Source organism: Dromaius novaehollandiae, chromosome 15 (assembly GCF_036370855.1).
Source record: "Dromaius novaehollandiae isolate bDroNov1 chromosome 15, bDroNov1.hap1, whole genome shotgun sequence".
Taxonomy (NCBI): domain Eukaryota; kingdom Metazoa; phylum Chordata; class Aves; order Casuariiformes; family Dromaiidae; genus Dromaius; species Dromaius novaehollandiae.
In genome coordinates this window covers 15,627,036-15,654,664 of record NC_088112.1, presented here as the reverse complement: position 1 = coordinate 15,654,664, position 27,629 = coordinate 15,627,036, and the positions used below count along the sequence as shown (strand labels likewise).

The window sequence follows — 27,629 nt, the reverse complement described above, 5'->3', positions numbered from 1 at the left end:
CCCCGCGCTTCCCACGTGAGGGGGGCGAGTCACGCGATTTCCGGGAGCCCGTCAGGAAGGGACATAAACAAAACAAACCCCAAAGCAGCATGGAGGGTCCGGGCCGGAGCGCGCCGGGCGGCGCCCCCTGCTGAGGCCGCGGCGCCCCGGTGAGCGCAGGCGGCGGGCGCGGGTGCGGGTGGGGGGCGCGGCGGGGCAGCGGCGGCGGGTGCCTCTGCCCCGCTGCCCGGCGGAGGGTGTCGCCGGCGCTGCCCGCGGCGGCCGGCGCCGGGCAGGGGCGCGGGGCAGGGGGGTGTGCGCCCGGCGCCCGGGCCAGCCGGAGGGCACCGGGCCCGGCGGAGAGCGGCGCCGGGGCAGCCGCGGCCCCGCGCTGCCGCTCGCGGCTGCGGGGGGTGTGGCAGCCGGCGCCGCCGGAGAGCGGCGGCGTGCCGGGGGGCGTGCGGCTGCCTCTGCTCCCGCAGCTCGCGGTCCGGGCCCCGGCGCGCGGCGGCGGCGCCGTCGCTCCGGCTCGTGGGGGCCGCGGGGGGCGCCGACCCGAGCGGGTGCCCGCTCTCAGGCGGGTGCGGGGCGCGCGAGGGAAGGCGGCAGCATGTGCAGGCAGCCGCGCACGGGTGCAGCCGCGGCTCGCCCGTCCCCACTCCAGCCCGCGCCTGTCAGAAGCAGCGGGTGTCTGTGCAAGGAGAGCGAGCCGCGCCGTGTACATCAGAGAAACTAAAACGCCTGCCTTCCAAGGAAGACTGGTAGTTCTGGTTGCACGGGTGAAGGGGCTCTTTAGCTGTCATTATATAAGGCATCAGTGCAGCTAATGCTGCTGTGCTCAACACAGTGCATCAGCTTGTTGCAAAAGGCTTCTGCCCTTCCCAGGCTTTGCTTCTTTCCCGGCTGCAGAGTTACATCTTCCCATTTCTACCTGTTTCAATGATTCGGGCAGCTGCAGGGTGAAGCTGTAGTGTTGAGGGGGGGGTGTCTGGGGTGCAGTTTGTCCCAGTGTCTAGCAGGGAGGGTTCGAGTCGACAGGAAAGAAATAGGGTGAAGAGAGGAAAATGCAGCAGGACAGTCAGTAAGGGCCGGGGGAGGGAGACAGGCGAGGAGCCCACCTCCCCCCCCGGGCTTCTGTGTAACTGACTTGGGGCCGGGGGGATTCAGGGGTGCTCGGGGGCTGGTGGCAGGCCTCGAGGCCAGCTGCCCCGGGCACTCGGGAAGTGACACTCTCTCCCCCGGGTCGCCCCTTCCCCACTTCACCTGGGCTCGACGGGGGCAGCGGGGCGGCTCGGCTCGGGGGGGGCTGCGACCCGCGGGGCGCCGCGCCGGCCGCCCCCAGCCCCGGGGGCGGCGGCCAGCCGCGCGCGGGGCAGGGCAGCCCTTCGCCCCCTGCTCAGGGGGAGGCCGGCCCGGCTCTCCGCGCTGCCCGGGCGGGCAGCCGGCGCCGCTCGCCCGCCCTCGGCGCCGCTCGGGGGGCCCCGGGTCGCCGCGGCAGCGGCGGAGCCCCCTCAGGAGCCGCGGAGAGGGATTTGTTTACATGTTGCCTCAGCCAAGCTTGAAAGGGCCGCTGGGCGGGTGAGCGGCGCGCGCCGGGGCGAATGGGCGCGGGCGTCCGCGCGGGGCCAGCCAATGAGCGGGCGGGGAGGGCGGGGCGGGCGGCGGCAGCCACGCTAGGCTGCGCCCCGCGCTGGCTGGCGGGGCGGCCATGTTGGCGGGGAGGTGTGTTAGTGGGTCAGGGGCAGGGGGCGCGGCCGCGGCGCCGGAGGGCGGCGGGGGCCGCCGCGGCCGGGCGGGGGCTGCCGGCGGCCGCCGGGGCCCGCGCAGCCTCGCACCCTTGGGCGGGCCGGGCGGGCGCAGCCCCCGGCCGCGGCGGCGCCGCCGGGCTCCCGGGGGGGCGGCCGCCCCCGCGCCTCGGCGCGCCGCCCGCAGCGGCCGTGGGCGGCGACGCTCGCGGGGGCCCCACGCGAGAAGCCGCCCCGCGCTCGGCGGCGGGAGGTAGCTCAGTTCTGAGCCGAGTTACTTCCCCTTTCTGTGAAGTGAGACATGGCCCTTTGCCCCTCCTCGCTCTTACCAGCGACTTCCGACAGACTTTTGCTTTCGCTGTGAGATGCTGACAGCTCCTGCGGGTCCCCTCGGGCGCGGCGTGGGGACGTCCCGCTTGCAGGGGCTCCCGGCACGGGAGCTCTGCCGCCTCCTCTGCGCCTGAGTTAAGTTCAGGCGAGCTTTGCCTTGGGGTCGGCTTGCTGAAAGCTCACTGTGTGCCTGAGGACCTGAGGCTAAGCTTTATTTCCCCTCCATCCCGACGCCGCGCAGCCTGGATGTGTGTTTTACGTGATGGTGCCTGCAGTGTTATCAGTGCACCCTAATCTCCTTCCTATGATTTGGCAGTTCTTTAACACAACTGTGCAGCATGAAGAGGCCATTCTGCCCCCCCCCCCCCCCATTCTCAAAGCTCTGTCTAAAGTAACTGATGAGCTATCAAAGTTAATTTAATGACAAGAACTTGCTCTGTCACACTCCAGTATAAAACACGTGCTCCTTTTCAAGCATCTCTACCCAACTGGCTAAGCAGTTTCAATCTTTCAGCTATACCAGTTCAAATGGTAACTTTTCATTTAAAGTAAGCCTGATATTTATGTTGTTGCCACTTGGGAGTGACTTGTGACCATTATGTGATGTGAAACCTGCAGAACAGAATGAGATTCTGATAAAGTTATCTTTCAGACCTTTAAAAATACTTTAAAGAGCATAATATAAAGATTGCCTAATCTTTAACGTAAGGTTGCCTGACCAAGTGGCTTCTAAGCATTGTTACAGATTTTTTTAATAATTATTACATTTATGTCTTTATACTGAGAACTCTAGAGGGATAAATACAGGTATTTTAGAAACTTGGGCATTTTTTACTGTTGGCAATCTAAATGAGGAGTCAGAATTTCTATACGGAAAATATTTTCAGTGACTGTTCTGCAGGAAAGGTCTGGTATGGAAGTACCAATGCTCAGTGATACTCCTTGGCATGAGGCATGAATGATAAGTCAAAGAGCTCACGCAGAGCTTTGTAGCCTTTAGTTTACCTAAGCAAAGAAAGAATTGTTCTGCTTTTGGTGGAGGATACTACCTACCTGTAGGAAAAGTCTGCCACAGAGGCATCACGCCATTGAATATCCTCCCCGTGTTTTTCTAAATAAACGAGAGTGGCAAAAGCGCTCTTTGAAGAGCAAACATTTGGAGCCCCGTCAGTGTTAACAGGAATTAATTGGGGATAGAAGCTTCTATCCAACTAATAGACTGATAGTAGGGTATAAATAAGTGAATGCACTGGTTTAGACTCCCATGATTTGCGTGTCCATGATAAGTGACTTGCAAAACCTAATTAAATGATATTTTAAACTAAAAGCATATTTTGCAATTCATAAGCAATGTTTGAAAGCTGGCCTTGTTCTGTCACGCTAAAAAGTTTGTGAAAGTCTTAGATTTTATAGGTTAGTTCTCTTTATAATCATTTACATTGTTATGTAAGAAAAAAGTCTTACGTCTGATTTTGAACTCTTACATTTCTGTCTTTTTTGACCAATGCTGTTTTCGACTTGTTTCTGACTTAGTGTCTCTTACTAGTTTAGCAACCATGAGGAAGTGGGCTGCTCTTCTTGGCTGGCTTGAAGCATCCCATATTGACAACCTGTTTCTAACAAAAGTGTAACAAAACGTAATTCTGCACTATGAAGATTAGAATAGATTGTGCCATTCCTTCATCTTAAGATTTTTTCAGGATATTACGGAACTACTTAATTTTTCTTATCCTGAAAGAACTGGACTGCTAGAAAAAACATTTCCAGAAATAGCCATGGTGTAAGGATATTCCTGGATATCATAAATTAAATTGTTGTCTCGTTTTACTTGTTTTCTGTCTTTGCTTTGACTGTGCTTATGTGTCAGGGGGATTCTTTGCCCCACAAAAAAAAAAAAAGATTTGAATGCTGGTCTTACTGCTAATTCTCTTGTGCAAGCAACTCTTCTACAGAGGTATTTTAATAAAACTTTATGCAATTCATTTTTTACTATAAAAAGTCTTAAAAATGAATTGAAATATGTTAATGTAGTTCTTTTTTCCCAGTAAGTTGAAACAGCCTACATTTCCCACTCTTGGCACCAAAATAATAATAACATCTCAGTCTTTGTTTCAGAATTTATAGTGCTTATAGTAGGGATACATTATTCAGGGCATAATTTTTATAAAATATGTAAATTGAGCACAACTGTTGAAAATCACTTCTGTTCGCCTACCTCTTGCATTATGTTAAGATGCTGGTATCCGCTTATTCTGATTAATGGAATACCCCTCCAAAGTCAGGTAGCTGGAATTCGTACATAAGGGTAGTAATTCAAGCAAAAATGTACTGCCATGTTCTTTTTGATAATTCATCGGCTCTTTTAGCTGAGGTGCGGTATGTGTGCTTCCAGACCAGACGTCCTGTTCAGGGGTGGCACTTACAGACTTTGAAGCCTGTCTGCTCTAGTCAAATAGAATTAAAAAAATATGTAAGGGGAACAGATCAGTAGAGGAGTGGGAGCAAAGGCAGCGAAGTAGCAGTTTGCCCCCTGTGAAGGGAAGAGACCAAGAGAAGTGAAACAATTTTCAAACCATTAGTTCTTTTAAAGGACAGCAATCTGTCAAACCTAGGATCTGGATATCCTAAGCTGTTGTTTGCCCTTGGGGATAGAGAAGGCAGAGAGTCTTGGGCACTTATGCTAGCATTTGAGTGCAAGTAGATCACTGAGAAGGAAAAGGGACTGGTTTCTTTGCGTGAGGTGGAAGAGGCTATAGTGGGTGAAAGTAGAGGAAGACTTTTTACCAGAGCGTCTTTGCCTATCTGCGACAAAAGAAGAAAAGAAGCAACTGTGAGGTGGGGGTGAAAAAGTAACCTTTTCTTTTTTAAACTGCGTAACAATTGACGAATAATGGAGAAAGAAGGGAAAAACAACAACGTTACACTCAGAAACAATAAGAAAAATATGTTCCACGCTTGAAAACAGCACTGAGAGGAGTATGTTCTGTAATAGGAAACAAATTGGCACAAACTGTGGAAGGAGAAAAAAGTTCTAACAGAAGCAGAGGAGACCTTGCATCTCTAACTGTACTACTTTATAAAATATCCAAATATAGCAAAGAGTATGTAGTCCACAATTGCTCTTTTAAAAGAAGTAGCATGCTTTTCAGACCTTCTCTGAAACCGAACGTGGCATTTTGAATGTTTTCACCTGAGTTTATAGGTTTAGCCTTGATGGAATCTCATGGTGTGTGCTTTTTCTTTATCTGTGTCGAAAATGTGACTTAGAGAAATTATGCTATATGATGCACAGTCACCACCACGACAATGTAATTGTTTGTGAAATGTACTTTAGCTGTAACAAGCACCTAGCTGCTGTGATAATAGGTACTGTGCAGTCATTAGAACAGTGTAGCTACACTCTCTGCTTTTCAAGTTGTACAAAATACACATCTAGACTGAGACAGAAATAGTAACTTTAGTTATAACTACAGTACAAATGATTCATACAGGTGCCTGAGGAAGATATTTCAGAATTGTCAAGCTGAAAGCTTGCAGTTCAGGTTTTTCTCTTCTGGGGGCTGCTTTGGAGAAGATGTGTTATTGCAGAAGGGTTTTACTAGCCTCGGAGAATGGCATGTGCATGCTGACTGCCATCCGTCTCTTTATGCTGCACCTTTAGAGTTAAGGTCCTGTATCCATTTAAATGGCAATTTAAATATCCTCCTTCACTGCTAATGTTGTGTAATCAGCCCGCCGTTAGAGTGTTTGAAGGTCAGTCTTCCTGTGTTGCTTGGGACCTCTGTTAAACTATTTTAGAAGTGTGCTTTCAAAAGGTAAATATAAATGCAGAGAATTTTTTGTAGGATTTGGTCTTAGATTAGTAAATTATCGACTCTATTGAACAGGTTTTGGCTACTTACTGATGGCCCTTAGGGATTTTAACAAAACATGGACAATATATTTATGTATCCTTCCATCAGTATCATAAATTCTTAAATGTTCAGTGGAAGGAATAGTTCCTGAGCCCTTCATCACACTCCCAGTGAGCTAACAAGCCTTCTTTCACAAGTAGGGGTACAGCTGCGCACTGCTATGACCCAAGAATCTGAAGGAAAAAAAACAAAAAACAAAACTTGGGGGCTGGTTCCCTAATCACCTTAGTCTGATTTAACTGCAGGCTGCTGCCAAAAGGAGTGGCTGCACCGTGCCCCATGCGCCGGCTCCCTGTTCTGCCTGCAGCACTGGGGTGTGCATGTGCGCGCGCGCGTTAACGTAAGGCATTAATGAAAAGTGTCCCAAAGCAGAAATTCTTTGTAGCACTGGCTGCTGTGTTTATGTTCAGTGGTTCTTACACTGCTATTCTTAAGCTCTGCCACAGATCTTTCAGTTCTTCCAAATTTGTATTCATTATAGATATGTAACATCTTTACTATTCTGTTCTAATTCAGTCCTAAGCTGACACTGCCAATAATGATAAATTCTGTAAAAACAGGGCTCCAGCTGGGAGGTCTATAAAGTTACTTTCCTTTGCAACTGGTTCAGATTTTGCATCAGTGTTTCCGTATGTGTGGCTGACTAGTGCTTACTCTTACCTCTTAATTTACCAGTTCATGAAAAAATATTGGTAGTTCAGAGTGAACACCGAGTGTCTTTTAATGCAGATCTTGATAAATCTAGGAAAATTAAAAAGCAATTGAAAGTAGGTCTGGTCTTGTTGCAAGCCTGAAGCATAGCTAGATTGTGCAGCTCGCTAAAGAAGTAGCGTGTTTCATCTTGCTGCCTTTCCATGTTTTTCCCTCCACAGAGCTACCAATAAAAATCTTATCTTTAGAACACTTGCATTGATCCTAATGAGATTCAAATAACATTGAAATATTAATGTTAGAAAATGTCAAGGCTAAAGAAATCTAAAGGGAATTAGGGGGAAAATCAGATTATCTAATATACTCCTTTGAATGGGAGGGTGTATATTGTCATTCTTAGATGCTGCTATAAGTTTATAGCTAAAAGATCACTTCAGTCTTTGAACTAGTAAAAATATTTCAAACATTTAATGTCTGTTTTGAGGATTTGTGAACGATCCAAAAGCTTCCCTGTCCTGAAACTTGGAAGTGTTTGTCGGTTGTTGTTGACATCAGTGTCAGTACAGGTTGAGTTTCACCGTCCTTTCACAGTCCTATATGAAGGACAGTGGAATTGCTTGAGGTATGCGTTCCAGCAAAAACGCAACCCAGGATACCCATTAAAGAAGAAGCAAGTTTTGCCTTCCCCTTTGTGTTGTGCAATGGCAGAACGTTGTCCGTCTTCCATGTGAATGCAGATGTTGCAGAGGCCAAGAAGTACGAAGCTGAAGTTGTATTATGAAAGACAGCAATCTCTGCAACTCTGCATGGGAAGAAACTCGGATACTACTCATGTGTAGCTTCCTATTAAAGATGATACCCTTCTTGACAATATGAGAATCAAGGATCTGCACTGGTTATTTGTTTTAAAGAACAGCCCTTTTCTCCTGGATTAGGCCAGGTTGCAAAGTGAATTTGTCATTTATGCAAAGTTTAATAGCGTGGAAAGAACTAGTTCCATTGCTGTTTATCTGTACTGTGGGAAGGGAGATGGGTTGTTGGGGCACGTTGCCTTGGGACACAACCTTAACTTTAAATGTCAGTTCAGAAGAAGTAGAAGGAGCTCCCTGGAAGTTTTAGGGCAGAAAGAAAATTTTCTCAGAAAGTACTTACTCTTTTTTGACACAACTCTAAGAGGGAATGGCTTTGTTTGGCATTGCTAGCGTGGTTTTGTTGAGAATGGTGACTTGTGCGTAATTGGACTTGCAATTTCTGTTTCCTTGTTATTTTAACTGATATTTGAAAATGAGTACATTTTGATAAATCAAGGCTTTTTTGCGTAATACCTGTTCCTACCTCAGTCTCAAGGTCTATATGCTGAATTTAACGAAACAGAAGAGGTATTGTCTGAAAGCAGGAATAATTTGCTGTCTTGTACTTGTGGGAGGGGGAGAAAAGCAGTAGAAGTTCGGCTTTGGGATTAATGCTACTCTAACTGCTTTTCTTCTTATAGAGACTTTTTGTACGGGGATAGGGATCTCACAGGAAAACAAGGCAGTAAGAAAGCAGCCTCCGTGAAGGCAATGCAGTTGCATCGGATACTAATGTTTGATACGATGGATGAATTTATTATTTTTGATACAACATGTTACGCTTTTCACTTCCTGCTACTTATGAGCGTTTTGGTCATTTCTTAGTGGAGCTGTAGTTACTGATGTTTGTGCTAAGACGTCAGCTTTTCTACAGTTCAGTTATGCTGTTTCAAATGCCAGAGTAAGCAGTATATGTGGCTCAGAAAGGTCTTTCGATACACATCTGAAGTAGCAATGGCTCTGTAGAAGCTACTGGATTGATAAATTGGTCCAGTTTATCTATTAGTAATTTTAATTCATCCAGGTTAGCCTGTGCCTTACTCGAAATTAATAGAAGAATGAATAGAGAAGACCTTTTATTAGGCAACTCTGAATTTGGCCCAATTTTTAGTTTACTCTGTTAGGGAGGTGTTCCCTTCCCATGCTTGTGGACAGTGAGTGTGCTTGCTGTAATCCCTCTACCACTAGATGTTGCTATACGAGTGATTGATATAATCTTATCTGCAGCTGAATGGATTAAACTCTAAGAAAAGGAGGAGGTATCGCTGAAACAGTGTTGCTGCCTATTCTGAAGTTAATATTTTGAGACATTTGTTTGAGACATTTTTAGAATTTATTGGCTCTGTTACATTCGTCATAAAGACTGTTTCTCTTTTGTGTACTCAGCAGTATGCTAGTCATTTTTTCCAATTATGCAGGCTTTTCATATGTCTATAGAGCTAGGAACTAGACTTCCATATGTCTATAGTCTAGGCAGTGAGGAAAAAAGGCGACAAAATGTAACTCAAATAGCTGAAAAGGTTTGCACAGGAACTCTGTTCTGTAGCATCTGTAACTTTTCATTTGATGTAGGACGGTAGTGGAAGAAAATCATTGTACATTCCAGCATGAGGTACAATCAGTTTTCAGGAGAAATTTTTGTCCTTACTTCATTTTGGTTTTTTTTTTTTAAGCACTACCTTTTTTGATGAAGGAATATTTATCTCCTTGGGGGGCTGCTGTGCTTGTTCTACACAGAAGTCTACAAGTAGAAGAGCTCCATGAGGGTGAACTGAAGTTACCCTAGGGAAAAATTTCATTGCATGGATTGTATAAACTCATTGAGACTGAATTAAAGCTGGAAAGGAATCTACAAGTGAATAAAACAAGAAGTTTGGAATTGGATTTGGGGAATCTGGGCTTGGAGATGCCTCAGGTAAGTCTGGTGCGTTGTGATCTTCCTTGCTTCTGTAAGTAATTTTGCTCCCTGATTCAAAATAAAAAATAATAAATAATAATAAAAAAAGGAAAGTGTAAGAGCATATTTGGCTGGCATCAACAGGGAGAATTTAGAAGAGAATAAGTGATGTCCTGGTGGTATCTACGGTGAAAGCTATGTGCAGCTCTTGTTACTATATTTGTTCACGCAGCAGAATTCAGCAAAGTTGTCTTCTTGATGAGGGTGGATGCCTGGAAAACAGCCTTTTATTACTGCAGTGATTCACACATCAGCACACTGACTGAATGAGCAGTACAGTGTTTCTCCCTTCCCAACCCTCAGGGCAAGTGTGTCTGGAAGGGAAATAGAGTTCTGAAATCAAAAGTAGCCGAAAGCCTGGCGGCCTGTTTCCTGCGCAGCCAGTCATCCTGCATAATGTTTCTTCGCAAAGTTCCACTTAGTTCTCAAGGATGTAAAACAATTTAATTGTGGTAAATTTTGCTGTAGTTACGATCTCAGATAAAAGTTTTACAAGTTCTAATAGTTCTAAAAGCAGCCAACACTGCTTTAGTAGGAAATGGTGTATATTAGGATGAAGGCCCTGTAAGCGTGTGGTGCCTACTGATACTCCCAGATCTTGCCAGTACTCGCCACCTTCTTCTACAAATGCTAACATATACCTAAACTTGCCAAACACATGAGAATTTCAAACCAACAAGAAAGAATGAATGAGCAATGCTCTTGCAGTTACATGATGAATACAAATGTGTCCTTTGTGATTAAAAGTGCTGAATGTTGCTAGCTGGCTCTTGAAGCATATTCTCTCCCTCTGAGAAATGACATGCTTATCTGTATAGGTAAAAACATTCCAGCTGCAAGTATGAGTTCAGAGAACTGAATGAAATGACGGTCTTTTATGTTCTGTTGAAGTAAAGAATATGCCTTTTTATAGCTTGTGTCAAAATTCAATATCAATTTTATTGTAGCCCAGTGTGAGCGGAATGGACCCTCCTTTTGGGGACGCCTTTCGGAGCCATGTGTTTTCAGAGCAGACTCTGATGAGCACAGATCTCTTGGTGAGCAGTTCAGATCCAGACTTCATGTATGAACTGGTAGGTCATCTTTCTGTGTGTGTGTGCGCACGCGCGCGTGCATAACTCCCTCTTCTTCATTAACAACCTGAATTCATGTAGTAATAAAAGGATACTTGTTCCAGAATGCTAGATGATGATTTGTTAGTGCTTGTTACTGATCACAGAAGAGCCTAACTGCTTGTCTAGCAAATGTGATGCTTCATCAATAGATGCTTGTTCAAGCTGGCGAGTAGGAAAGGCTTGACATACTACTCTCAAATTGGAACTGTGCTGATTTTATGTAATGGGGCTCGAGACTCTTACTTGCAAACAATGTTTTCTGCAAGAGCAGCTATATGCTACTTCAGCCAAGCTGTGAATGCAAGAGAAGCAGAATAAAAGTTGACTCATGAGCTACTTATGTTAGCATTCATTAGTTTTTCCTGCATCAAAGGAGAAAGATAGCTCACGCTCATTAATCGATCCGGCTAGAATGAAGCTTTTCAGGGATTGGTAAATTTGAGCCTATGCTGTTTCTCACACAGGAAAGTGTGACTTAGGTTAATGGAGCCTAGAATGGTTTGCCTATGATGTCTTTCATATTTGAAATGCATGGATGTTGGTCCTAGTTTAGTTCCTAGTGATCAGATAAATCTGCAATAACAGAAGAAAAAATCCATCAGCACTTGACTTGTATCTTTAGCTGTCTCTTCAGAAGGATCTGTAGCTGCAGCATGAAGATTAGATTTCAGTCTGACTGGACTGTCAAAACAAGATTTTAGTTGGAAGTTGAGGTGTCTTCATGTGTTATCAGTCTCATATGTAATTGGAATTAAGTTTACCATTTAAGTAGAGGATAGAGTTTTGTTCTTTTTTTTTTTTTTAGTATTAATTTCTGACTTGTCTTATTGCGCACAGGACAGAGAAATGGACTACCAACAAAGCTCCAGAGACAACTTACTTTCCATGGAGGACTGCAAAGATCTTGAGAGCTTGGAGTCTTTTACGGACATCCTGGATAAAGAAGCTGCTCTCACCTCAAAGTGGGAGCAGTGGGATACGTACTGTGAAGACTTAACTAAGTACACTAAACTAACCAGTTGTGATATCTGGGGAACAAAAGAGGTGGATTATCTGGGCCTTGATGACTTTTCAAGCCCGTACCAAGATGAAGAAGTGATAAGCAAAACACCAACTCTGGCTCAGCTTAATAGTGAGGACTCCCAGCCTGTTTCAGATTCACTCTATTACCCTGATTCACTCTTTAGTGTAAAACAAAACCCTTTAAATTCTCTGTTACCTGGCAAAAAAATTGCAAGCAGAGCAGCAGCCCCAGTCTGTTCCTCCAAGAACGTTCAGGCTGAGGCACCTTTGTCGGACTATGTTCAAAAGGCGAGCAAACCTGCAACTCAGCCTGCTTCCAGCACACAAATCGTGGTGAAGACCAATGTGTACAGTAACGAGAAGGTGAACGTTCATGTTGAATGTAAAGACTATGTTAAAAAGGCAAAAGTAAAGATCAATCCTTTACCACAGAGCAGACCAGTGCTGAGCCAGACACATGCAGATGCAGCAAAGGAAAACACCTGCTATTGTGGTGCTGTAGCCAAGAGACAAGAAAGAAAAGGAATAGAGTCCCCACATAGTCACAGTACTCCTTCTGTTTTGCCTTTTAAAGAGACTCAAGAGCTGCTCCTCAGTCCACCCCAGGAAACCCCAGGGCTTATTGTAGGAGAGAGCAGTCTTTCTGCCAGCATGTCAGTGTCGGATTCTTCGCAGAAGAAAGAAGAGCACAACTATTCTCTTTTTGTCACAGACAGTTTGGGTGAGCAGTCAACAAAAGGAGACCCTGAAGAAGATGAGGAGGATGAGGAAGATATTGAAGATGAGGACCACGATGAAGGATTTGGTAGTGAGCACGAGCTGTCTGAAAACGATGACGAGGAAGAAGATTATGAAGATGATAAAGATGATGACATCAGCGATACTTTCTCAGAACCAGGTACCAGCAATGTTGGGGTTTGTTATGGTTGATGAATCTGTCTGTCGAGTGGGAAAGAATGCTTTTGAATGCTTTATAGTTACAGATGAACAATGCTGGTCTTAAGTTACCAGCTTGCACCTAGATTTTCAGAGTGCTTTGTAAAATGTGAGTAATGAAAACTTCGTGAGATAGGTGTTTTCCCTGTTTCTAGAACTAGATAAACTGTAGTCATGAAGCAAAAATGATAATAGAGACTATAGGAAATGTAGCTTGTAGCCTAAAGTCATTAAAGCAACTGCCTGCAATTGTCATCTTCCCTTTGGTGGATTGATGATAGGATGTGCAGAGCTTTCTAGTGCTTCAATAGGCTGCTGCCTTGAATATATTCAGAGCTGCAACTCTTGATAGCTGTTATGAAATCATAGCCTGAGTAAAATCATTCCATAATTTATATAGGTCTTCCTGTACATATGGTTTTCCACAAAATCCAAAAAATACATGCCACTGAAACTAATGAAATGATTTTTTGGTGGTTTTCAGCAGTAACACTAGGTGGGTCTGCAAAGGATACTGAATTCTTCTCTTCTGCATGTAGAAAAGGAGCATTAACAACAAAAATAAGAACTAACCTTCACCTAGAAGGTAACAAAGTGGTAATGTTCTGTAAAAATAAAATCTGTGGAGGGAAAAGGACAGGACTGTAACCAAGTATTAGTTTAATTGTAGAGGATATAATCACATTTTATAAACGCTTTCTAGTACAGTAGAAGAATTAAGGTATTCAAACATTTGGCAATACGTAACTTTGGGGGTGAAAAAAAGCAGTTGAAATTTTCCCTTTTTAAAACAGCAGCTTCCCTAAGGCACACTGATGTTTGTCATAATGAACTCGAAGATCAGATTAATTATTTTGGAAGGAGATTTCCTGAGTGGGCATTAAATTTGCTAAGTGTTGTGCCCTTCATGTTACTTTTACGTGTACATAGCAGATTTTTATTAGCATTTTAGAATCTTTTCCTCCCTTCTCCTGAATTGAGCTCCCTGTACTTCTGAGGCTTTGAGTAGCTATTACAGCTCTCTGTAATATAGCATGATTGCTGAACTACGCAGCGCCTTGCAGCCCACGGAGGCATGTTGCACAGAAAGCCTGGTAATCTTGAAAAAGAGACATCGTATTAAAATGCTAGGATTTCAGCTGGTGGAATTGTATTAGCCACTTGCTGTCTTTGAAATTTTACTGACAAGCAGTCGCTCCAAGCATCTAATTGCAGCTACGTGGTGCAGTACAGTAACTGAGGAACTTGGCCAATACAAGCTGACGAGAGCTTTAAGCAAATGAAGCCGTTCACCTTGAGTGTGGTGATACTAAGAGATGGTATCACCATATATTTTTATTATATGAGAAGATAGTGTCTCCAAGTATTTTAATTGTATCACACTAGAACTTTGTTTTGCCTTTTATACCTTCAGAGTTAAGGTAAATACTATGGAAATATATTCTGAAAATGAACATGGCATTGGAAGATTTAACCTTCTATGGTATTGAAATCAAAATGAGTTCAAAAATTTAAAGTGAAGGTGTATTTTATTAAAAGGACGAAGACTTACCTAGTTGTTATTGACCCTCTGATGTATATACTTTGTACATAGTTTGCTCTTATTTACTCTTCTTTGCATGTTTTTGGGAGTGCATGAAACACTGCTTCACCAAAATCAATTTGCTCCCCTTAATTGTTGTTTAAAAGGCCTCTCTATATATGTATAGGGTTGTATATGAATCCTCCTTTTGTCATTGAATTTCTAGAGTGTGTGTGTATGTATGTATATATATATACAAAGAGAAGTTTATAGGTTAGAATGCTGATTTTAAAAATCTGATATTTGTGTTTAATTTTTTTCACTATTTTGTTAATTTATAATCCTCTTCAATTGGGCTTCAGTATATATGACTTCCATGCTCTGTGGTTTAAATAGAGATCTTGTCTTCCCATAAAACGAGATTTAATTTAAATGCTTTCTTAAAGCACTAGAATTACTGTTGTCTAAGGAAATGCTTAGATCTAGTGAACTTCAGAGACTGGTAGAAATAACTAAAAGAATGTGACTGGTTATTGGGCAAGTTTGGGCAGCAATGGTTTTTTGTTATCATGATACATGATACAGATGCAGTGATTTTGATCCCTTCTAAAGCCTGTTTATGATAGGAGTTATCAGCCCAGGCCTGTCCTGGCATTTAAACTTTTTTTGCCATTGCGAGCATATTTTATTGTAGGTGACTGCTGCTTAGATCAAATAGTCAAGAGATTCCAGAAAAGGGGCATGTGGCAGTTGATTTAGTCTTCAGTAGTACTGGAGCAGAGAAGAAACAGCTTAAAAAGTAAAGAGTTTGTAGACATATGGGAATCGTTTAAAAAGGTTGCACAGCATTTCTTCTGAGCACCTATACCATCAGCTGGGGAAAAGTCATTCTGAATGGTTTGACAGAGGTCAGTATGATTAAATGGCAGAGTTAAAGAGAAGGTTTTTACTTTTCTTTTTTAATCTGTTAAATTGCAGAAGTCATGTCTATCCTGATCTCTCTTTTTCTTAATCTAACCCCTGCAAATTTAAACCTAAAACCACAGTAAGGGATGTGAAACAAAAATTTGTAGGAGCGATTTCCTAAGGGCCTGAAAGTTAAGTGCAAGAACACTCAGATTTGTTAGAAGCCCATGGAAGAAAGTGAGGCTGCTATAGGAGCTTTGCACAAGAGGAGAATTCAAGAAAGATGAATCCAGTGCAGAAAAGCTGAACAGACTGCTGTGCTGCTGTGTATTACAGACGTGGTTAGGACATTGTGCGTCCGCCTGTTCTGCGTAACTTTAAAATGGTAACAGGCCAATGTTAGCGCTGCAAGGTAGGGTGTGTTGAATCAACATGATTTAAATTGCCAACTTAATCATGGTTTGAATAAGTTAACAGAAAATCTTGATTTTAAGCTTGTTTTACATTTGTACAGATCAGCTCATAAAGAGATTTGCTTTCACTGGTTAGCCTAATGATGTGTGGTTGTGAAGACAGGCTACATTTATACGTATCCATATAATGAGTTGCATAGCTTGATGTGTTTTAAACTGGTAAATAAGTGGGGTTTGGGAGGGTTGTTTGTTTCTTTTTTAGATTATTTTGAAGTTGATGTCAAACAGCTTCTGGATTAAACTGAAGTTCAATTAAAAATACTTACAGAATTTGAAACCATCTTTAATGTAATCTGCCATAATCATTTTGACCATACAAGAGAAAATGTCTTTCAGAAAGCATGTTTTATTGTTCAGTTCATTTTGTTTAAAATACCATCCTTTTTTTGTAAATCAGTGAATCAAAGTAAAGAGATCGTTGTAATGATTTGAAACAGAGCTTTAGAATGGATTTCATTCTTCCGTACCTAACCTTTATTCATACTTTGGAATACGAGGTGAGAGAGAGTCAGACCAAAGCAAGAAAGTTTGTTTTTCCTCTTTCAACTTGTTTCTCAAGTGCAAACAGACTAATTGAATGGACTTCTAAAATAAAGAAAGTGTTCTTTGTGCTACTGTTGAAAGATGATGCAGAGCTTTAGTATATGGGGCCAAGGCTTGTTAAGCTTGCAGCCCATTTGCTGGTTGGGTTTTCTTTAAGCTTCAGCAGTGTATGTGATGTTTTGAAATGTGTTCTTTTTTAATTAAATGTAATGTATTATATATAGTATTTCACTACAAAAGATGGTATAGTACTTTTTAACCTTAACATAGGTTGTCTGAATTTCATTTTATAAAGCATATGTAAGATTTTTTTTAAATTGTGTTTGCATAAATGTGGTTTAAACATTTTGTTGCAATCTGCATAGTGGCATTAGAGTTTCAATGTATTTCAAGAACAGTTATACCAAGTACATCATAATGTAACTCTAAAATACTGTGTAGTTTTACAGTGGATCGTTTCTCTTCGTTCCACTACAAGGAAAGAGATGGAACAGTATGTCCAGATCCCTTCAATTTATATGTGCTTTACTTACAGACTTGAGTGCATAGTCCTGATAACGAAGCCTCCTATACTGGGACTTGGTCTTCCTTTAGCTTCATAGAGATGGATAGTTTGATTTATTTCCCAAAGCTGTTTAAATGCAAGATGCAGCAATAATTTTGCTTTGTTTATTAATCTTTTGCTAATCCATCTTTATTTTGATTATCCTTTTCTCTTTGTGTACATTATGATTGAAGACTAATTAAAGATGTGGAGGAGAGTTAGGATTATCTTCCTGCAAATGAATGGAGGGAGTGATGAAGGTGGAAGAACGCTGTCCGACAGCTGTCGTCTGTACTCCACAGTAGTGAGATTGTGGGGGAGAAAAGCTATAGGGCTTAAGGGGTCAAAGAATAGAAAGGGGCTCTCAATGCGTAAATAATTTGTCTCTGTTCAGCAAATGGAGAACCATCACTGGCTGAATGTCTGTTCCTGGATTTAAGGCAAATACCCAGTAGTAGTTGGGGCTGAAAACTGAGTCCATAAGATAATGTGAAACAGGCCATTGGGCTGTCTTTTTGCTCCTAGCTTCTTGAAAATTTAGGCCCCAATTAAAAGGTTAGAAACAGTTTTGTGAACATTAAACAAACAATACAATGCATTCTTTTAGGATATGAAAATGATTCTGTGGAGGATTTAAAAGAAATGACTGCAATATCCTGTCGGAAAAGAGGCAAACGGAGATACTTTTGGGAGTACAGCGAGCAACTAACGCCATCACAACAAGAAAGGATGTTGAGGCCATCTGAGTGGAATCGAGATACGTTACCAAGTAACATGTATCAGAAGAACGGTCTTCATCATGGTAAGAATAGAGTCCTAGTTACGAGTGAATGTCTTTGCTGAAGGCTGACACCTTAGTAGCCAAACTCCCACACCTGAAATTGCTGAGAAGTTGTGTTTTGGCCATGAAAATAAATCATTGAAACACTGATAACTGTGTTGCTCAGTTAAGAGTGCAGCACTGTGTCCAAGGAAGGCACAGTGAACGCACAGTAGTAACTTTCAGCGAGGTTTCTTCCAGAGGAAGATGGATGAATTGAGAATTGTAACTTCCAAGGTTCTTGCTGGAAACCCCAAGAGTTGTGAATTTTTTTTTTTCCTACAGTTGTGATACTGTAAACATCATGGATGGGTCACATGATTGATATTTGCTACTGGAAGCTGTTAGACAGTTTCAGTATTGCTTATGTTAGAAGTAAGCTGCCAGTGGTCTGAGATGCAAAGTTTACTTATCTGCAATACGAAGTGAAGGACAGGCAATGAGACATAACTGTCTCCTTTTGCTCCTCCCTGCTTGTTCCTCCCACCAATGCGAATGCAACTCAGAGAAGCACTTCTTCTGCGAATAAACTATTTCTTCAAAATACCCTTTTATGAGCTTAAACCAATTGATCTAATAAATGTATTTTATTGCTATAACTTTTTGACTGCTAACTTGCTGTACTTCTGGCATGACTAACATCATCGAGAACAAACCCCTCTTAGGAATAATGTTTGTTTTCTTGTCGATGGACCTCTCTGGTGTGCTGTTCCCTTTGACTGAAGGAACAAAATGAGATAAACTAATCTGGCTGTAATGTTAATGTTCTCTTACAGTTGCAAATTATTATCTTTAACATCAGTGTTTACCTTCTGTTAAACCACAAGATTTTTTTTGGTTCCTTGTAGATTTGTTCAGGGAAGAAAACTTTTTTTTTTAATTGTACTTAGTTTTCATATGCATAGTTTGCAGTGAAATAGCAGTATCTTCAAGTCCCTATCAATTCTGGTTCTTATGAAGGCATATGTTCCGGGTCAGACATCTATACTTGTTTGTTTGTTTGTTGTTTAGTAACATGACTTGTAGAGGTAGGTGCCCTTTAACTCTGTGAGGTCTGTATGGAAAAGATTTATAGAATCGAACACAACTTATCATCCAGACGCTACAGAATATAATGGGTGCAGGATTTTTTTCTTTTCTTTTCATATACACGCATGTACCAATGTCGTTATCTACCTCAGATATAGCATTCTAAATATTAGCTCTCTGATAAATATTTCTGGAGCAGGTTTTGTCAGTTCTGTTACCATTTTCATGCAAGTATCTGTAACAGCTGGCATTTTTCAGTGAAGATCCAGAGAGAGAGACATGTACCAGTGGCAGAATATCTTAAGGAATACAAATTGTATCTAGAATATGTGTGTTTCCTCAGGAAAACCTGGCCTGACATAGCTTCAAACACTTTTAAAAGGGGTTGACTAGCCCTTACTTGGGTCATTTAAGGTTATTGTCACTGAAGAGCATTGCAGTACCAGGTCTCTATACTCTTTCTTAATGCAGAACTTTAGGAATAAGATTATTTAGGAATTCAAACAACTTGTGTGAGAGAGAATTTGCTGGCTGAACACAGAGTTAGCGAGTTAAGGCTGGGGCAAAATAAGTGTGTTTGAACTTGTGACATACCTTTTTCAGCACTGTTGTGTGCATGCTGTCCATCACTTCCAGTTCATTTCTGTGCTGGCCAGCAGTATTTGCTTTTATCTGATCTGGATATAATATGAATTGTACGAAGTTGTTTGTCTGGAAATGCTATTGTAAAAGCACAGGGATCACACAATTCAATTCTGTTGTTTTGTAATGAACAAAGGAACTTAACCTACACCAAAATATAATACATATTTAAGAATGTTTTTTCACAGGTTTGTATACGTATTCTATCACTTCCCAACCCAATTTTCTGCATATTCAAAACAGGAAAATATGCAGCAAAGAAGTCACGGAGGACTGATGTAGAAGACCTGACTCCCAACCCAAAAAAACTTCTACAGATTGGTAACGAACTGAGGAAACTCAATAAGGTGATCAGTGACCTGACACCAGTCAGTGAACTTCCCTTAACTGCCAGACCGAGGTCAAGAAAAGAAAAGAACAAACTGGCTTCCAGGTAAATCTTAGTTAGCACTACTTGGATGAGTAAATTGGGATTACTTCAGGTGCACAAGTAAGGCCTAACTAATTTTTTGCCTCGAGAGAACCTGCTTCATCTTGGCAGTCCCCGCAACAGGTTTATTACTTGTTTATCAAAAAGCAGGGCAACTGTGGCTTTGGAGATCTAGTTTGGAGATCTGTTCCCTAGCTAATGATTTATTTCCATTAGAAGCTGGCATACTTGGCTGCAGGGCAAATGCTCGATGCAGTGAGAAAATGTGAAATGTAATCAAATATAGGTAGCAGCATGCTTTCAGTGAGGGTGAGTGAGTAGATGATTTTTACATCACAGCTCTGCAAGTTTTGGTTAATAGTAAGTTCATGTGGCTAATGGAAACAGATGCTCTTAGTATTCTGGAATTTTTGAAAAATGTTCTAATTCTTCTTACTATAGGGCTTGTAGACTAAAGAAGAAAGCCCAGTATGAAGCTAACAAAGTAAAACTCTGGGGTCTCAACACAGAATATGGTAAATATGACTCTTCACTTGTTAGTTTTTCTTACATTCTTAATGCAAAGCTCTGATTTGCATCTTCATGTAACCTGGGTCATAACTGTCAGTTTATAGAGAAAACAATGCTGGTGACTACTTCATAGAGTGAACATGAATTGGGTTACCTGCAGAGTTGAGCTACTTTACAGATAATAATGTAATGGTTGTATTTGGAATGTCTATAATTTTACAGTAAGTGAGATGTGACACCTTTAACACTTCTTCTAGATGACAGTGTGTGGACAACTGAATATCTCTTTTGCTCCAGAGGGGATATGGTGTAATCCTCATCTAGGTTTTTTTCTTTGCAGATAACTTACTGTTTGTGATCAACTCTATTAAACAAGAAATTGTTAATCGAGTGCAGATTCCTAAAGATGATAGAGGAGTCAACATGGAACAAAAATTGAATGTGCTTATTAAAGATACTCTTGGTAAGCAATAAGCTTAACATATTTGCAGGTATGTGAAGAGACATGTAATTTATGGAGAGTTAGATCAGAAACTATTTTGGTATAGAGAGAAAAAAAGAAGCACTGCCTAATTATAAGCTTTCTAGGCCTTTTGCTTGATCACTGACCAAAATGTTCATTGGCTTTATATTACTCAGAGGAATGTGCAAATAAGTGCAATTAATAGTAATCTTATAATGCATTTTATTAACTTTCCTTTTTAGGACTACCTGTAGCTGGACAGACATCAGAATTTGTGAACCAAGTTTTAGAGAAGACCGCGGAAGGAGACCCCACTGGTGGCCTTGTAGGGCTACGAATACCAATGTCAAAAGTTTAAGACATCGCTTCGCCTGTTCTCATCAGTCAGATTCTACCTGTGTCGTCACGTACTTCATTGTAAATTGCATTCTGGTCTGCATGTCAGCTTAGCATTACATAAACACTTACAATTAGGTTCCATTGTTTTAAATAACAATGTAGTAAAATAAATCAAAGCATGATAAAAAATGCTCAATAGCATTTTTGGAGCATAAACCAGATAGTTTCAAAGCTGCTTTAGGCTTAACTACAGAGATTAGGATTCTTTTTAAAATTAAGTTATCTAGGACCACTCTGTATCACTTTTGTTTTAGAAGCAAAAACATGTTTTTGCTAGTGAAAATTTTTAGCATATGCCAGACATTGTGACAGGTTTATGCTCCACGTAAAATAAGAGGAAGCATTTTTTTTGGTAAAGCTGTCAATTTAAGGATTTTTTTTTTTAGAATTATTGGGTTTTCTTTGTTCTTCTAAAAAAGAATAAACAGTAAGCTTTCTTTGCAACCATTAACTTGTACATAGCACACGTGGCATTAGAGCTGGTGTGCCATATAAACTTTAATTTTCTGAGCTTCATATAGTATTTAAATGTCTGTGCAAGTAAGAGAAAAAAGTATATTCTTTGTGCCTTGTATTTTGGGGGGAGAGCTATCAGTATAAGCTGGTAAAGTTTTTGTATGAAGAAAACCCTGAGGGAAAAACAAGATGTATAGATGGTAAGATTATAGGTTTTAATGTATTTGTTCCAGCTCTTAAAAATTTTTGAATGTATATAGGAATATGTTGAAAATGTAGATATATGCCACAGAGTCTATGTATTGTATAAAAGATGGCTCTAGAAAACTTAATTTCGGTACTTTGGCCGGAAGAAAACAAATACTTGCACATTAATGCGATTGTTTATTTTTGTACCAAAGACAAATGCAACTGATATGGCGAACTGCCAGTCTAAGTAAAGTTTTGCACAGCTTATATGATACTGTACTGAATGTAAAAACAAAAGAAAAAAGAAAAAAAATTAAAGGTCAGGGTTAGGGATCTTACTGAACTGTGAATTTTTTTGTTTGGGTCCAATTATCTACAGAAGGAGCATTCATACATAACAATATTATTTTGCTGTTCTTGTAGTTCGCTTCCATGGTAGATAAGTTGGTGGCCGTCTCTGAGTCTTTAAATCTTTTTTCTCTGCACTTACTGTAGGAGATTTTAATATATTTGGATTTTAGTAAGCTATTGGTAAAATAGTTTTCAACTTTGAGAATTTAAAAAATATTTAGCTTGTTGTAGTATACTTCCACCAAACAACCAAAATAAAATTATTTTTATTGTAATGTGTATATATGTAAAGAGAAAAAAGAGCTACAGATATCTAATTCCTTAGTTGCCACTTTTCCAGTTGATGTATTATTATGCATGTGATGTTTCCAAGGATCAACACAGGCTTAAAACAAAACAAAAAAAATTTATAGACTTTTATATTTTTGTACAGGTATTTCGAAACTAGCTTCTTCAAACTTATATGTGACTTATTCTTGTTAATTCAGTAGTTTCTATGATTGGGGAATATTAACACACAGTTCTTATTTGCTCTTCTGCTAATAAGAGTTGGCTTTGTAGTCAGTGTTAAAGTACAGATTAAAAGCTTTAGCCCTTGATGAGAAAGTCCTTTATCTCAAGGCAAGATCATTCTCTGGTTTCATGGACCCCCCTTTCCTCCCTGTTTTTTCTCTCCCTATTTAAAAATGACAGAACACTGTTTACTGAAAATAGAAATACCAAATATTTTCAAATGTAGCTGCTGAAAAAAAATGCAAAAGTCCATGAAGGCTTTCTCCCCACTCCCTTTGGGGAATTTCTCCATTTCTAGTTTGTTTGTACTGTGATTCCTTTTTGTTTATACGTAGATTATTTTTATATCCAAGCTTGTACTATAAAAAAGTCTGAATCGGTAATAGTGCAGTAAGAGTGACAGTTGAAGGTGGCAGTCCTGCCACCTACTTGTGAGTGTGCACACAGCTTACTTTGTGTCTAAATATTCTGGAAGACTCAAAAGGGAGGAGGAGGCCAAAATACCACTACTGAGCTGTACAGAAAGTTTTTCCTTCAAGAAACTGAACAAATACCCAGGGCAATTTAGGCACAACTTTGAAAATCCACTTAAGACGTGCAAAATCTGAGTGGAATTTGGGTGTTTTTGTTTCAGGTGTTTTTGTTGTTGTTCTTGGAGTGAGGTGAGAGTTGGCTGCTTCTTTATATAGTGGGTCAGATGTATTCCTATTGTAAGCATTGCTGATGTTGCAGTTATTCCAGAAATGCATACGGCCCATAAAACCTCGACAAAGAATGTGTCTTGTGAAGTTAAGGCCATGTCTATACTGAGCTTTGAATACTGTTGTTCCTTTCTTATGAATGGTGTTAGCACACTGCTCAGAGAAGAGAGGTCCTTATGCTATATCAAAACTGGGTAGACAAGGCATTTTTTCTAAATATTATGAAAGCAGTTTTGCAATCAGGTAAAAACTTTTGTGACAAATTAAACTGACAAGGTTTCAAAAAGCCCCTTTTTTATTGCTCAGGAATACTGAGCAAGTATAACTTTATAGCTTTTTATTTTTGTCTGAAAACCAGAATATGATTTTGGTCTAGCATTTCAAAGTAGACTTTGAACCTTTAGTGAATTCCATACCCTTGCATTTCAGTGTTTTCTATGTATTATTTTAAGTTAAAGCTTTTAAATAGTTGAGCTTTTTAATGTTGACACTTTATTTTGTACCTATTTATATGTATGTATATCTTAGAAAAGCACTTTGTTTAAAAAGAAAAAAAAAAGAAACTGCATTTTATATGATTCCTGCCACTTGCTGCTAACTCTGGGCTGGTCAGAATGCTGCAGCGATACTTGATATAAATAAAACCTGGCAGTAAAATGTAGAGTAAAGATAAGACCTTTTGCTGGTTTAACTTTATCATAAAGGTGACATAGGCAAGCTGTGCAGCTTTACATTTTAACCAGGGGACTCTGTGGCATTTAAACCGTCTAGAAATGGTTGTACTTTAATGCCAGTAACAATCTGCTTCCTCTAGTGTCATTAAAATATATACATTTAGTGTATACTTATCACAAACAAAAATCTTATAAGGGTATAAAAAACAGCAAATGTACATGTTCTGTTTTTTGGCAATTGTGGCATGCATTTTTGGATGATCTTTAGAGAAGACCATTTTCTAAAGATTTTCAGTGTTCATACATGGTATGTGGATCCTAATGAAGTCCTGGATTTTTTGTTTGTTTTTGAGTGTAGGCATTGTGAATAATCACTTTTAATCCTATATCCAAAAACAATTATACCTTTTTGATTTAATACAAACAAAAGCTCTTCCTTTATCTGATACACTGGATTCTCTACAATTTGTTTCCATATTAAAAGCATGCTGTCATAACTGCTCTTGTTGAGATCTCGTCAGTCTGAATTTAGGTGCCACACTTTTTGAATTGATGGACTGCTTGTTCTACTGTACCATGTATGATTCTTGTCCTTTCCTACTTCCTTCATGACAGATTATGATGTGGCTTTATATTGTGCCTTACTTGTACATCTAGAACTAAATGTTTTTCATTCCCCTTGAACTCTTCAAACCTAACCCTTCCGAAGGCGAATCAGAACTGATAAAAGCATCCTGAAGAAGGTTTGGATAGATCTGACTTCAGTTCCTCTCAGTAGTAGTCATTTTGTATTTATATGGAAGACCAGTTTTTGAATGGCCTTGCAAAATTTGGGGGTGCTCATGGAGGGTGTTTTTAAGCCCTAAACCCCTTTTGCTAACACTTTCACTTCCATGATTTATTGAACACATTTACTGATATTTGTTGAGTACTTTTTTGGGATGAGAGGGAATTAGTTATAATTAAAGCTATGTTTAGGTGTGAATGGGCTGGATTTTCTTATCCTACCAGTTTAAATCATTGTGATTTAATGAAGCTGCATTGCTGTAAAGCTGATGTGAGAGTTGGGCTCAGATGTGTTCATTTCCTAATTCTTATGTATAGCAGACTTTTTCCATACTGAGAAAAGTGGGCCAGGAAAAAGTTTTTTTTAAAAAAAAATAAAATAAAATGGATGAATGGTCTTTTAACTAACGTAAAAGGAAGCAGATGCTTCTGAAATACGGTGGTGTCAGTTTGGATTTTGTTGGAAAAACAAGACACCTCCCCTAAAACAATTATCTGATACTTGCCTTCATTAATAAAACAGCTTATTCACAAAATGTAAAGAATGGATGTGCTTTTCTTTTCCATAAATTATTTAAACATAGCTATTTTTTTAAAGCTGCAAAAGGCTTTATCAGGAGAATTCAAAGGGTTGTATACAAGTTGCCTTCAGCAGAAATAGCAAATGCAATTCTGTTCCTCAAACTTGCTTGCTAGTCTTCCTGAAACTCTGTTGAGGCATAACCCAATTATGTAACATGAATGTTAGGATCTGTGTTTGGCCTTGAGATCTGAATTTTGAGAATGCATCTAATCATGATTTTACCTTATTTTTAAGTTAGAGGCTTCAGTTGGAATCATCTAGTTAAGTGTGCTGCTAGATGTGGTCTTGGCTTATTGACACAGCCTTGCACAGAGCTGAAGTTTATTTTGTTTACCCCAGGGATCGTGTGAAGTACATTTCAAACAGTTACTGTTTTGGTGACTGCTTCTTGTAACTGTATTAAGGGCATTAGTATGTTGAGAAAACACCACTCTTGAATATCTCCCAGTGTAAGTTGGGATTCTTAAATGTCGTTAATGAAAGATGGCAATTCTAGGTTATATTTTCTTCACAGCATACAAAAATGTCTGTATCTTTTCTCTGATTTACATTTCACAATATGCCATGTTTTTCTCCCCCAGTGCTTCTAGCATGATAAGAAGGTGTGTGTGCACACTGGATTAAAAACCCTCAGCCTTTTAGACATTCATGAACTTCCACAAGAGCAAATCCTGACTATGCATTTATTGTCTTTCTAATGAGCAGTGGAGCTAAAAGTGAAACGAGAGCTATTTAAGACACACGGTTTTTCATTTAAATAAAAAAATCCAAACTCTTTAGATAACATCAGTGTTAGTTTTTCTTCATTTAATAGTATTTGATATTTAGGTACCTGAATTAACCCAAATTTGGATAAGTCAACTGGCCACAGTAAGAAAAACAACTGGATTGGATCTGGGACTGACAAAAGCACCCTCCAGCCTGACAAAAATCTTCTGATTAAAAACCAAAATCTAGTTTGAATCACCTATCCTAGAATATTTCATCTAAGCAAAACTTCTCATTGCTCAGTATTTGTGGTTGAGTGAACTCTAAGGCTGATAGCACATGCAGACAAAGGTGGTTGAAAGGCAAGGGAAAAAAAAAGCATTTTAAACAAAACATGGCATCCTGCTCTGCCTATGCTTGGGGTCACGATTGTAATGCTGTCCTTGATATTCTGTAATCAACTTCCAACTGGAGCTCAGAAAAACTTACTGAAAGTCTTGTCTCTGTTAGAAAATAAATCTATCTTGTTAAAAGCATGATCTGTTAAGAGTTGCAATGTTTAATGTTGGTTAATAGTTGTGCAGTTTTTCCTTTTTTTTCTTTTTTTCTGAAAAGAGGCACAATTAAACTATTGACTTTGTTTACTCTGTCACCCTTGATCCCTAGCACTTCTATTCAGATACAAATTCATCAATGTATGCAACATCCTTTGTAATTTAAAATAAAAATTGTGGAGGAAAAATGGTCTCAAATCGTTGCGTGCGTGATCTTGAATGGTGGTGTACTCTCTTAAGCGCTTTGGTGTGGTGTTTGCGCGCAGTAGGACGTAGCTACTGTAACTCCCGACTCGGGTTTCCTCCCAGAAATGTTGGCCTAATGTTGCAGGAAGCTTGAAGCGCTTCCTTTCTGCAGACTGGGCACAGTAACATACTGTGATGAAGGAAAGGCCTTCGGTGTCCCCACTGCTGTGCTGCAGTTTTCCTTTGGAAGGGGCCACTGCTAGGTAAGAAAACGACCCGCTTTCTTCTCCCAGGCAGTGCTCGCAATAACGGCTGACTCGCAAAGCTGCCGGGTGAGTGTTTTATCACTAGAGCCCACACTGAAAACGGGCAGGTCACTTTACGGACTTACTGAAGCAGCCGCCGAAGTCGTCTCCAACCCCAGCGTCTGCGAACTGGGTGTAAATTCAGTTTGTGATGCAGCGCGAGCGGAGGGCAGGAGTGGGAGAAGACACAGCAAACTGGGGGGCATTTGCAGATAAAAGCGAAAGGGCCATGGCGCTCTGTTATTCCCAGAGCCTCACCGTACCAGGACTGTCAGCAGTCTCTGCTGCTGAGGGTCACAGACTGTAAAGTCGAGGCCTAAATAAATTCAGCACAGTGTCTGCGGGGCCGGAAAGGGGGTGACGGGTGCCCTCGCGCCACCCCCTGACGCTTTGCTGGGTGACAGGTGGGGAAGCACCTTCGCTGGGGGCTTTGCCTGAGCCTTGCCAGCCTGGCTCTTCGTCGTCCTCCTCGCAGGGCCCAACCATGGAAAAGGAGTCAACCCTTTCCGCCCTGGTGAAGCGCGCGAAGGCAGGCCAGGCTGGCTGCAAAGTGACTACAGTCGTAGCAGCTGCGATATTAAAGGGAATGCGACAGGAATCATTTCGCAAAGGATTATTAATACGGAAAAGAGAAGCCGCTCCCCGTGCGCCACCCCCCGCGGCTCTGAAACCTCCCGGCGCCGCAGTCGAGCCGGTCGGCTGCCCGGGACGCCTCAGGCCTGCAGCGGCTGCGGGATGTCCCGCATCGCTCCCGCGCTGCAGCAGGCCACGCAGCGCGGCCGCAGGGCCGAGCTCCCGCTGCCCGGCCGGCTGGGAGCGACTCCGCGGAGACGGAGCAGCC

The 27,629-nt window shown here is 41.2% G+C and overlaps 1 protein-coding gene across 3 annotated transcripts; it reads left to right on the top strand.

The window, feature by feature from the left end:
- The first annotated feature begins 5 nt into the window (after positions 1-5).
- Positions 6-26,495, top strand: CREBRF (CREB3 regulatory factor). 3 transcript variants are annotated; one of them, XM_064521019.1, is made up of 10 exons: positions 6-149; positions 9,208-9,385; positions 10,375-10,500; positions 11,380-12,463; positions 12,986-13,087; positions 17,097-17,291; positions 19,224-19,413; positions 19,852-19,925; positions 20,261-20,383; positions 20,626-26,495. In XM_064521019.1, exons 2-10 carry the CDS (start codon positions 9,377-9,379, stop codon positions 20,739-20,741), a joined length of 2,019 nt encoding a protein of 672 aa, XP_064377089.1. In that variant the 5' UTR covers positions 6-149; positions 9,208-9,376; the 3' UTR covers positions 20,742-26,495. The 3 variants fall into 3 exon arrangements, with proteins under 3 accessions (XP_064377089.1, XP_064377091.1, XP_064377090.1); XM_064521020.1 differs by having other exon boundaries at positions 11-149; positions 9,144-9,385; XM_064521021.1 differs by lacking the exon at positions 12,986-13,087.
- Positions 26,496-27,629: the final 1,134 nt, after the last annotated feature.

What these genes read in the sequence shown, in the direction of transcription:
- CREBRF (XM_064521019.1), top strand. An exon ending in CGATACTTTCTCAGAACCAG is followed by an intron (nt 12,464 to 12,985) that starts GTACCAGCAATG and finishes GGTGGTTTTCAG; the next exon opens with CAGTAACACTAGGTGGGTCT. An exon ending in GGGTCTCAACACAGAATATG is followed by an intron (nt 19,926 to 20,260) that starts GTAAATATGACT and finishes TTTTCTTTGCAG; the next exon opens with ATAACTTACTGTTTGTGATC.